At 36.7% G+C, this 13,143-nt stretch overlaps 1 protein-coding gene across 1 annotated transcript; it reads left to right on the top strand.

Moving 5' to 3' along the window:
- The first annotated feature begins 3,369 nt into the window (after positions 1-3,369).
- LOC111393891 lies at positions 3,370-8,681 on the top strand. Its single transcript, XM_023019659.1, has 7 exons — positions 3,370-3,549; positions 4,203-5,977; positions 6,059-6,137; positions 6,729-7,144; positions 7,766-7,864; positions 7,966-8,118; positions 8,230-8,681. Exons 2-7 carry the CDS (start codon positions 4,310-4,312, stop codon positions 8,257-8,259), a joined length of 2,445 nt encoding a protein of 814 aa, XP_022875427.1. The 5' UTR covers positions 3,370-3,549; positions 4,203-4,309; the 3' UTR covers positions 8,260-8,681.
- Positions 8,682-13,143: the final 4,462 nt, after the last annotated feature.

Below are 13,143 nucleotides of genomic sequence, written 5' to 3'. Positions count from 1 at the left end.
AAAGCCTTATATGGCTTGAAGTAGTCCCCTAGAGCATGGTTTGGAAGATTTACAGGGGCTATGAAGGCTTTTGGATACAAACAAAGCAATTCTGATCATACTTTATTTTTGAAACATAATAAAGGGAAGACCACTGCTCTAATCGTGTATGTTGATGATATGATAGTAACAGGACATGACTCAGAGGAAAAGAAGGCACTACAGAGCTACCTCTCTCGTGAGTTTGAAATGAAAGATCTCGGTTAGCTGAAATATTTTCTTGGGATTGAAGTGTCCAGATCAAAGAAAGGTATTTTCCTATCCTAACAAAAATATACCTTGAATTTGTTGAAGGAAACCGATATGACAGCATGCAGCCCAGTTTGCACGCCGATGGATGAGAATTTGAAACTAGGAATATATCCAAACCAAATTCCTACCAATAAAGAACCCTATTAGAGATTAGTTGGGAGGTTAATGTATCTTTCACATACACGTCCTGACTTGGCTTACTCATTAAGTGTTGTCAGTCAATTTATGCACTCTCCAAGTGAAGAGCATATGAATGCAGTAATTCGTATCTTGCGCTACTTGAAGTCAACTCCTGGGAAGGGTATCATCTTTACCAAAGGAGATAACTTGGATATTGAATGATACACCGATGCAGACTGGGCCGGGTCAATTGAAAAAAGACACTCTACATCTGGGTATTTCACATTCGTAGGTGGAAACCAAGTTACTTGGCGTAGCAAGAAACAAAATGTAGTTGCCTTATCTAGTGTAGAGTCCGAATACAGAGGAATGGCAAAAGTAATATGTGAGTTACTGTGAATAAGAAACTTGATGCAAGATTTATGTATTGAGCAAATTCGCCCTATGAAGTTATACTGTGATAACAAGGCAGCATGTGATATTGCTCACAATTCGGTCCAACATGATTGAACCAAATATGTTGAAGTTGATCGACACTTTATCAAGGAAAAACTAGAGGCTTGCAGATGTTCTTACTAAAGCATTACCAAGCCAAGCATTTAATAATATTTTAGACAAGTTGGGCATGCGTGATATCTATGCACCAACTTGAGGGGGAGTGTTGAGAATTAACGAAATTGTCTCCAAGCCTTGATTATATTTTTCCATCCTTAGACTTGATTGTATTTTCCATTCCCGGTTGTATATATCACACTAGGATTAATTTATTTAGTTTCCAAATATAGGTTATTTTTCCTTTTGTAAATATTTGGTACAATGGCTATATTATGCCATCTCTCAATGTAAGAAAATCAACCTTTTCCTGCACCATATCTCAACCCTATTTTTCACTGTCTAATTGATTTGATAGCTCTACAGTAAACATCTCTCATTTAATTTTTCTGTTCTACTTTTCAGGTGATAGGCATGGCACATATGGTAGTCTTTTCCAATCCATCTAAGCTCGTCCTTGACGTGGAATAGTTGATGTGCTACCTATGAGGTCTCATCCATGAGCTATTAGGATTAGGCCATGTGTCACATATTCAAAGTAACCAACTCGTCCCTTTCACTATAAGAGATGTCGCTTATTGTCTTCCAAAGATAATGCAATTTTACAAAACTTCGTTAGTAAAATTGCTTAGGAATATCTCTTTAACCTATATCTAAATACATTCTAACTTGCGTTTTCATTGTCCATTTCACACCTTAATATTTCATTGATTGATTTGAGTGGTAAGGAGATTGTAACATTTTTAATTCAATTTATTACCACCTAATCAATTTATAAATGATGATGTACTATACAACAAGCATATTTGACTTTTATTTTGATAGTTTCATTCTCATTCTTCACCTTTTCGCTTTAATTATTTATTTTTTTACTTTCAACTCACAATTTACCATTTTTCCTCCACAATTTTGGTTGTGCGAGCATTGCAAAACTTTTTGACATATAGCCCGTGTCTGGCTCCACTATTTACTAGATTAGAATTAATTTTTATACTGTTGCAAAGAGCAAGTGGATTTTAGTGTCTAGCTTTTGTTGCTAAGGAAGTCAAAAATGACAACAACAATAATACATCAATTGATTCAAGTTCGGATAAAAATTTCTCTCAAACAAGTGCATATATAGATTGACATGGGACAAGGCCGGCCCTAACCCAAGGCCTAGGGCCTCAACAGCTTGGGGGCCTCCAGGAAAAAAATAAAAAATAAATAAATAAAAAGCCCCCCCCCCCCTCTCTCTCTATATATCTCTATGTGTGTGTGTGTGTCTTCCATCTTCTCTTGAAGGTGAATTATTTGGTTTCAAAACTCAAAATGTTTATTCTTGGAGGCCATCTAAATTAGCTGCAACAATTAATAGTAATGTATGTTTCAGGGGAAGAAATATAGATAATGGGCATTGATAGAAGTTAGGACACCATTTGGTTTCATAAGAGTAAAGAAGGGGAAGAGTGTTGAAGTGCATTGAACTTATTCAAGATTTGACATCAATTAGTAATACTTCTTCTCTTCCAATGCTACAAATATGGCTATTGGTGTTGTTCCATCATCAGTGCCCCAAAGTACAACTGGGGTGTTGGAGGCTGCTAGCTTGAGCTATAAAAGTAATGAGAAAAATCCAAATGTTTCAGATGCGAAGAAGAGAAGATTGGACTAAATGTGAATATCAGGTTTTGTGAAATGGGAGGCTGAATATCAATTTTGGTGAAATGAAAGACTTTGGTATGAGTTTTCAAAAGTGTCAACAAATAGGAGGTTAAAAGGAGAACTTGTCAATTACTATATCAATATACATTAATTGGGTGGCAAAAGACATCTTTCAAGTATTCATGGAAAATTGTCTTTGATGAAAAATAGACGAGTGAAGGCTTAGGCTAGAAGGAGAAAAAAAAATGCATTTGGGTTCTAAGTTATTTGTTTATATAATTAATACATTGGATGACATTTCATGTATTCTTTCATTAAACCAAAAAACTAGTGCTAAATAAGAAGGTCGAGTTCTCTTAAAAAAAGGAAAAAAAAAGATCTATACAAGTTCTATTTTTTAGATTGTACAAAGTATTCGTTTAAATGACATTTATTTAAAGATTGTTAGGCTTGCTTAAATAAATAAATAAATAAAAGCTGTGTTTAAGGGTCTCAGAAAAATTAGTCATTTAGGATCTCAAAATTTTTAGGCCAGCCTGTTATGGGACTCCTATGCTACAAAAATAAAACATTGAGAGCAACAATTTCAATGCAAACAATAAAAAACAATTTGAATTCTATATTTCAAGAAAATTGTTCGTTCCTTAGATGTTTCACGTAGGAACAATGTTCATGTCAAGACTGAGCTCTTCACGAATAGCCAAAGAGGCTTTAGGTCAAGCATAAAAAATTGTAATAAGATTCATTGGTTGGAGATTAGTGCCAAAGTTTTTCCTTTTAACACAAAAATTGGAGAGCGAATTTAACAAATTCAAAATACAAGAACCTTCCCGCCATATGATTTGGCGCCAGATTTTTTACAATCCCCTAATAGTACAAGTTTCCCCTAATCCTCATCTCATCTCTCTCTCTCTCTCTCTCAAAGCGAGATTTTCGAATAAGGTGAGCTTCAGATTTGTATTCGACATTCTCAGATCTGTTTTCTAGCCTTTATTCTGCATTTCATTTCAAATCTACTTATCTGGGTTTTAGTTATACTGACTAATTGGATAATTGTTTATTTGCTTTCGTTTTGATTCATCTGTGGATAGAAGGTAGGTAATCGAAAAATTTATGAAATTTTCTGATGAAATTAGGGTTTGGAAGAAACGAAGAGAATAATTCCATATATTTTACTGCACTTCTCCTGGATTACTGCAAATTTCTTTCTGTAGCTACCTTACTCTGTTAATCAGAGTGCTTTGTTATGGACCACGCATATTAGAGTCCTTGAGGGTGATACACATATCTTTCGTTAACTTTTCAACGAAAAGTTTTAAAGAGTGTTGCATATATGTTATACATTTCATGACTGGATAACTGTGGGAGTGACTAAAACTTTTGCAATAAAGTGTAGGATTAGTAAAATGTTTGGCTATACAGTGTAACTTTCACCTCGAGGATAATAAATTGTGCGCTTCCTGTGATCCAATGGATGTAAACTTCCGATGGCATTAATATTAAGCTTATTCCTGTGATCCAAAGAATGTAAACTTAAGTTTCTATGGTTTTATCCAGTTAGAACAAGGCTAACTTCTGGTTTGATTCATGTTCAGATTTGGGGGCACACCCATTCAAATTACTACCGTTGGGCTATTATTTTTTTCTCTGGGTGCAAATCCACGGGGTAGTCGGAGGAAACACTTGTTTAATTTTTTGAATAATGGAGCTGAGGAACTGTAGTAATACCCATTATTTTCAAGCTATAAGGGGTGATTCGGTGATAAAAGTCCACAATATAGATTCCCATGTAAAACCAGCTCTTTCATTCAGGACTTCAAAAGATTTATATGAAAGTGAAGATGTCAAAAGACCAGGGAGACCTTCTACAAGTGACATGGATATATTGAGTGCAGGTTCAGTTTTTTGCCATGATCAAGTGAAAAGTGAAACTCTGTGTTTTCCACACGTAGATAGAAAATTGAAGGAAGTCAAACTAGCATTTGACGATTTTTTTATCTGTGGTGATGATGATGATGACATAGATAGGGATTTGGATGACAATACTACATTGAAACAGCTTAGAGAAAGGTCTAAAACAAAAACATTGAAGGAAGTCAAACTTGAATTGGATGAGCTTGTTCCCTGTGGGAATGATGCTGACATACAGAGTAATTTGGATCACAATAGTACATTGAAACAGCTCACGGAAAGGTCTAAAACAAAGAAAAGGAAGCTTGAAAGTTGTACTGGTGTGAATTCAGAGCAGGCTGATGCAAACAGAAAACATGCTGAAGATGAATCTGATATTGATGAACCACTTATTAATTGGAAATCCAAGCTTTCAAAGAACTCAAAGGCTAAGAGGAAATGCACGAACAAAAATGTGATGACATCTTTGGAAGCTTCCTTATCAATTAAATCTGAAAAGAATCAGCTTTCTGAAGGCTTGATGCAAGTTGGTGCTAAATTACCACCAGTTATCCGTGTTACAGCTGAGGTTCCTGAACCTGAGCCTCAAGGGTGTCCAACCCGAACTTGTTTTTCTGATGATTCATCCACCGACCTGAATGAGGGATCCAAGCTTGGTGGTATAGCATCAAATGGAATTTCAATGGAGTGTGAAAATAGAGAAGCATTGATTTTTGCAGAGGAATGCCAGAACTGTGTTACTAATGAAGTCTCCTATGACCATTTGGAGCATGTTGAGCCTATCTCTGTGCTTCTTCCAAGTAATGGAAGGACTGTGAAGGTAGAATATCAGGAAATGGATTGCCAAGAATTTCTTGTTTTGGCCCCTTCAATAATTGAGACAGAAAAAGATAATCTGCAAGTACTTTCTAGCAGTTCACCGGCTGAGATTCAAGGTTCATATATGCATTGCACCAGAAGTTCTTCCCAAATGGAGGAGATATCAGGGCAAACAAGGGGAGATTCTGGTGGTCAAGTTCCTAACCCTGCTGTTGACAATAACATTGGCTGCACCAAACGTTGCAATGGAATTAATTTTTACCTGTTTGTGGATAGCACTAAGGAAGATTTGCTTGATGAAAAAAATGGTTCCCTGACTAGCCCAGACAACAGCTGTATTACTTCAGAGGATTCAAGTATTTCCTTGGAGATCAATGACAATTCAGCGCCATTGAAAGTTACCATGGCTGATGAAGAGTCTTTGACATTTACTACTGATGCTGTGGCCACGAATGGCTTGAACTCTAGAGATCAGTTGGAGGATGAGTTATCAAAGAGCAAGGAGAGGCAAACTCCAGCATCTCCAGGCACCTATAAAGAAAGAAAACCCTCCCTTGATTACCAAGGTTGTGATATAACTAATACACTTCCAACACTAGAACTTTATCAACCTCCTCAGAGGCTCCTTTCAACTCGAAAGGTCAGATGGTGTTTTCTGCACGACATTGAGTTTTATATTTATTATTGTGACAATTTCAAACTTGATGCTCAACTGCTGCAGGTCATTTCTCCATATTCTCAAGAACAATTGTGCTTGAATATGAATTCAGTTGAATTACATGACGAAGTTGACCAATGCAGTAAGTTAATATCAACTGGTCTAAATGACCGCATGTAAATTTACTGTCCATGCAAATATTATGTGAAGAATTTTGTTTTGTTGCTCTGCATTACTTGAGGTGCAGCTGTTTTAGAAGACTATAAACGGAAGCAAACACAATATTTCTTCACCTACATAAGAAGGAAAAAGGATTGCAAAAAGTTGATGTAGATAGATCTATCTACTAATGTTCGTGCTGGGCACTAAAAAGTTCTGTACATTCTTGATATGTAAGCTCCGTGGCGTTGGAGGGATTTGTTTTAAGATCACATTAAAATCATATTCACAGTACCTTTTACTATTATTTCCCTAATAAAAGTAGATCCTTCATCCCTTCATGCCTCTTGAGGAATATTTACTTCACATGATAGTTACATGCTTAGCTATCATCTTCAGGGTGTAACTTGACAAGAAAAAAAAAATAATAATAATCACAATTTCATGCGAGGCTTTGGAAATCAATTTCCATCTTTAATTTCTTTACATTGAATTTTCAAATCATGTTATCAGTTGGTTTCTTCAATTGTTTCAAATATCTTTGACGGTCCTCCTTTCGTTTGCAATTTTCCAGAATGCAAAGGGAAGTTCTGGTTAGAGAATCAAGATGAGAACGTTCATTCAGGGAGATCAGATATTGAGCATTCTAAAATAACTGAGAGGATAGGAGAACCTGTGGTGCGTAGCCAGAGAAAGGTCTTCATAAACCCCAGACAGATTTTGAAGAAATCACAAAATTGCAAAGCTTCGTTACCTAAAGGAAATCTCGAGGGCCCTCGTTTTTCTCGTACCTTACCCAACTTTAGCACTGGTTGCTCCACTAAAGGTTGTTCAGAAAGTGCTATTGCATTTTCACAGCGGCAGATGCATGACATTGAGTCTCTTGCAATGAAACTGATGACTGAGTTGAAGTCCATGAAGGACATTGTGGAAGAAAAATTGCTTTTTGAAGCATATCGTAACACTGCTTTGAAAAATGATGCTGAAGAGGTATGCATAATGAACAAATAGTTTTTTCAGAGATCCAAATTCTATTGTTTTGAGCATAAAACTTACCATTTGCTGCCATGTTCAGTTTTCGTACCTTGTTTCACATCTGAATCCTTTGCATCCGTTGGTAATTGACATTAATCGAATTTCAGTTTACTGTTAAAGTAAAATAGTTTTTATTCAATATTCCAATCAGAGAAGGAACAGAAACATAGTTGATACTTAACGAGGTATATGGGAATACCTCACAATTATGCTTCTAGCAGTAAAAGATGTAATCAGATGCAACTTATCTGTGCACTTAGCGGTATGTAAATGTACAATGCGTCTGATTGAAGTGCATCCACGAAAAAACTGATAACTCTGCATCTCAATTTGGACTTTTAAAATCTCTGCACTTACATTGTCCTTTTTGGAAGTGGGCTTACATTATCTCAGTTGAGGCCATATTTATTTACTTTTGTAAGATTTTAACATTAGACCATTCTTTCTATGTTCATTCCAATGTTTCATCATCATTTGCTCTCATTCCTTGAAGGAATTGTAATTAACCTACGGTTACGTTTGAGATTTGCCCTAGATATGTTTCTACTTATGTCATAATGCCATTTCATCTTGAAGGTTAAAGCAGCGATCGACAACTCAACAAAAGTTGAAGAAACAGCAAAAAAGTGGTTATCCATGATGAATAGGGACTGCAATCGGTTTTGTAAAATAATGGTACGTGTCCTCTAGTTTATGTTTCTTGTGAAGTATAATTATAAGTAAGTTTATCTATAAGTAAATAAGTAAAATTTGTCACATCACCCTCTTAACTGCAGAAATTGAGTCAGAATAGTGTCACTGCTTCCACGGATGTAGTTAAGAGGGAGAGGAAAAAGATAATGTTTGCGGATGAAGCAGGTGGAAACCTCTGTCATGTCAAGTTTTTTGAAGACGGCGTAACTTCTCCAGTTTCTGTTAGCCAAACAAATGTAGACGTATAACTAAGCTTCAATACTTTCAAAAAAAGTGTTGCTTTAAAGTCACTTTTAAGTTTAGCCAAACATGACTTCTTGCAAGGATTCTTACAGGAAGTTCTGCAGGCATCTGATGCTGAACTACAACAGGGATGAGTCAACCTTTTATCCTCTAATGCTATCCTGCTGAAGCCGATAACCCTTAGCGTACATTTCACTCGGGGTTTCTTCACTTTATTTGACCAGAGCTCCTTTAGGCCTGGTGACTGCAGGACTTGACTTGGGGCGCTTGAGGGTGGCCCGGGGAGAGATTCATTATCGTGGTTCTAAATTCTAATCCAATAGAGATATTGAATTGGATTGGTGATGTATTGTTTTTTATCACTTACATTGCTCATATGATCCAAACGGTTTATGGTTGATTTTATATCTGATTTTATCATTTACATTGTTCATATGATCCAAATGGTTTATGGTTGATTTTATATATGATCAGGATTTCTGTTGTATGAATGCAAGATCATTCTTACTTTGATCATCATGCCTAACACATACACTAGACTTCATTCTTCAACCCAAAATTACGAGAAAATAGTTCTTACGAACTCTAAACAATTTAACAATTTTATTCAAAACAATGGTGAACTTGTCTAGCAGTCCAAAAAGTGTTTCTTTACACAACATTCTAAGAGTGTGTTGTGTTCTACTATAGATTCCAAAACCATACAAGAATTTAAACCATAAATTTAGGAGTATCAACGAGACAGGTAGAGATGGGGATAAGTCCCTTGCCTAATTTCAATCTCCTTCATTCATTTTTTTTTTAAGTCGGTGAAAATCAATATTTTTATTTTAAATTGTAGAAAAAATTTATGTTTCCTCTAGAAATAATGTGATTATTTTATTTTGTGTGACAATTTTTACTTTGAAATGAACTTTAAATGAGACAATGATCAAGTTTCCCATATCCATCTCACCCTCATCTCATGCAACATCTTCCGTCTTGTCCGTCCTCACCTTGTGTACCCAATTAGAGAAGGAATTCTCACCTCGAAAGTATCATGTATAATTTGTCATGCATACTTAAATTGTATTTGGAAATACAATTACATGTTCATGATTTTGTTAATTGTTACCCATTGAAGAGAGGATTAATAATTAATAATTTTACATGACTTGATGAAAGATAAAAGACTCAAGAATTTAATTACAAATTATCTAATCAAGTAATTTGATTTTTGTCCAATATTTTGTTGTCAAGTTAAACCATAAATTTAAGCTCTTGTTTGTCTTCTTACTAATTTTCAATCACACATTCACATAATAAAACCTATATTTGGGCTCCATTAAAAATGCATTTTAAAATATGTTGTAAATATAGTAGCACTTATGAATGATTCCTATACCCCTGCAATCCTAATCATACTATTGTATCTCTCGAAGCCCTAATTCTTTTTTTATAGATAGACACAAGTTTATTGATTTCTCTTTTTTGATCTCTTTATTTTATAACACGTTATCAGCACAACTTTTTCAAAATCAAAGTGAAATAGGTAAAATGTAATAATTTTTTTGTCACATGTACCAAAATTAATTTGACGATATGTGAATTTTTCCCATCAATCCACTTATTAAATTCATGTCTATAATTTTTTTCTTTAATCGAGTAAAAATTTATGTTGTAATTTTGAAATCCAATGACGTTACGTGGAATTTTGTGCAAAAAAATATAAGCACGACTTATTGACTTATGTTGGTATGTGCATGTCAGCTATCCACACTTTTGTTTTCCCAAGATACAAAGTTTGAACAGTAATACTTACAATAGCCAGAGGTAACAAAAAATTGGAATTATGTGTAATAATTGCATATTTCTGCACGTGTGAATATGTATGCTAAATTTCATGTCAATAATTGTTCAGTATATGACATACAATCGTTACCAAAATTAAGATATGCATGTCATGCAAAGTAATGATTCTGTCTTATTATTTTCCTTTATTTTATTGTTAGATTAATTGTTATTCAATTAATCATTATGAACGTACTATTATTTATAAATATTCGAGTTAAATTGTTTCGCGCGAGTTAGTCGCTAACAATTAAAAAGGGATCAGACGATTGTGTAAGGGACAAATCTCTCGAGACAAAGTTCCAAAAATGGATGCTTTTATTGGCGATGACTTTACAATTGGAAAATAAAAACAGAATGCCTCCAAGGGGTGCAAGCACACGTGTTACTGAAAAGAAGTGTTTAAATCTAAACTAAGAAATTGAAAGTTACATATTCTCTGTTTGAGAGTGTTTGATTCGGGGTTCTTTGCTTCATGTCTTTTCTTCCTTTTATACTCCCTGAATGATCTCTTCGCGATCAACCGCTTAAAAACTGCTTGATCGCTCTATAACTGCCCACTTTCTTCATAGTGGCTAACTTGTCATTGAACTGCCTTCTCTAACTACTGTCATTACTTTTTGTCGTTCAACCGTCTTCAATTGAATTCTTTGAATCGTGGAACGTGATAGGGCTACTTAATAACTGCTTCATTAACTGCACATTTGGGTAACCATAACATTTTATATTTGCTAAGATCTTGGACGACTCGAAAGTTTGGGTTAGAACAGGGTCACAGTTCTGGGCGACTGCATGGCAATCCATTCGCTCAAATTTTGGGCGACTTGTAACCTTGGACGATGGTATTACCGCGTTCATGGGCTTCCCTATTTGGGCCTTCATCTTGATTTGTTTGATTGGGCTTCGTTCTTTGGGCTATATGATTTGGGGATCCTCCAATTGGGCTTCACTCCTTGGGCCGTTCGATTTGGGCTGAATTTTTATGGGTCAACAATTACCCCCCAATATGGCAGAATTAATAATAATTATTAAATTTTGCCATATTCACTTTGTGTTTCCCAGCAACATTCGAAATTCCCAAGAATTTCAATCATTATTTTCTTCCATAGCCTGAAAAGGTGCGACGTTTGCAAACCCTTATAACCCCCAAATACACGCCATTTCATTGCACCACTAAATCACGCCTCATTGTTTCGCGCTTCTCTCTCGCAACATTACTATTCATCTTCTTGCTTCTCTGCTACGTAACTTCGATAAACTCTATTTCGTTCCTAATGGCTGCTTCACAATCCCAGTCTGGTGACTCCTTCAGTTTCGAAGACTTCCAGAAACTCCTCACTCGACCATATATAACTCCGAACTTCCTTGCACCAGCCAATGTTGAACTCAATGAGTTCTATCTAGGTCCTTCATTTAACAATGCTGAAGCCATCGAACAAGCAGCGGTCGGTCAGCTGTTCCCTTGTACTCAGGGCCCTCCGTTTCTAAACTCTTTGCCGCTGAGGCCGCTTAGCGAAAGAGGTATTCGCACTTGGCCTAAATCTGATGTCGTTTTTCGTAGATGGCATGCTCGCCTTGTGGACCATGATCCTACTAAGGCAATTTTTGATAGTGCTAGGATTTCTGATTTGTTAGAAATCTCTCTTCAACCCCATATTTTTGACCCAGCACTTTTTCCAATCGCTTTAAGTTTTTGGTCTTATGAGTATAATACTTTTGTTTTTCCTCTTGGTCCCATGTCCATTACTTTAAGGGATGTTGGGGCCCTAGTAAATCTGCCACCTTTGGGCGATACCATTTTCCCTGGTATTTTGATTTCTGGTATCGCCCCAAAATTTGATAAAAAACTCACCGAGTCTTATTCAAGTCTGCAAACCTGTCATAACCACTCGAGCACTGAGCCTTCCCATGCTGAGCGTGTGGCATTTTTTCAGGTTTGGCTTTGTAAATACATTTTGTGTGTGCCAAGCATGAAGCCCTCAATGAGCTATTTACCCATAGCGCACGAATTGGCATGTGGTAGGCCTCTAAATTTGTGTTCTTTCTTTTTAGCTACCCTCTATAGAGGCATTGCTTCTCTTCAATCCCAATTGAAGAATGGTGCATCTCCTATTGGCAGTGGGCCTCTTTGGTTCACTCAAATGTGGTTGAGAGCCTATTTTCCATCGCTTGGTGTTCCATCCTTTTCCAGTCCTTCTGCTAGCTGCTATGGGCTAGCCATTGATCCCCTGACTCCTGTAAATATGTCCAGAAGGGACATTTTTTCATTCTTTTATACTTTGGATTCAATCCATTCCTTCTTTCATTTTCCTCCCTTTTTGACTCCGGATTATGTGCAACCTCCATCCACTATGGATGGTGCGAGCACATCTCTGTTCGTTTGGATTCAATTTTTGACCGGGAGGGAGTTGTTCTATGATATTTTGACTGGAACCAATGCCAAAACTGGGGTTGAAATATATGCTCCCCAATTTTTTACTCGCCAACTTGGCTCTGGCCAAACTTAGCCTGTTCCCCCTTGCTATTCAAGAAATTTAATAGACCGCTTCCACACCATTAATAAGGCAGAGGCAGAGGCAGAAGCTATAGATACTCGCAATATTCTTTTGACGAGCAACTTTTCATTAGGCCCTTTCAATCCTAGCCGTACCATCCATCCCCTTTTTGAACGACTCTGGCCGTCGGTGAAGCACAGATTGTTTGCGACTGATGCCAATCGTGCTTTCCATTCACTGGACCAACCAAACATTTCTTCCACCTCTCCTGTTTTGGTCACTCCTGTGTCCATTAGGAGTCCCTCTTCCCCTGCTCGTGCTAAACAGTCTGCTCGTCCATCGACTTCTCTTCCTGCCAAGCCCACTGCAGCTAAAAATGCCCCAAGCCGCAAACGGCCAGCCTCAGTATCTCCTATTTTGGAGGATGATGCTGATGATGATGATGACACCCCTCTCATCGTCAGGAGGAAGGTAATTAAATTGGTTTACTCACAAGCATACCTTTCCATACTTGAAACTTTTCTATGTGCTGATGGTTTATTTGGATTTCTCAGAAAAGTTCAGTCTCTCCTTTGAAGGCTTTGGTGTTGGCAGCTCCTGCTCCATCATCCTCTACTGAGGCTGCTTCGTCCAAACCAACTGATGAAGGGACTACGCTTAAAGAGAAATCTTCAGTCCCAGAATCTTCATCAC

The sequence above is a fragment of the Olea europaea genome, chromosome 4 (assembly GCF_002742605.1).
Source record: "Olea europaea var. sylvestris chromosome 4, O_europaea_v1, whole genome shotgun sequence".
Lineage (NCBI taxonomy): Eukaryota > Viridiplantae > Streptophyta > Magnoliopsida > Lamiales > Oleaceae > Olea > Olea europaea.
This window is presented reverse-complemented; position numbering and strand designations above follow the sequence as displayed.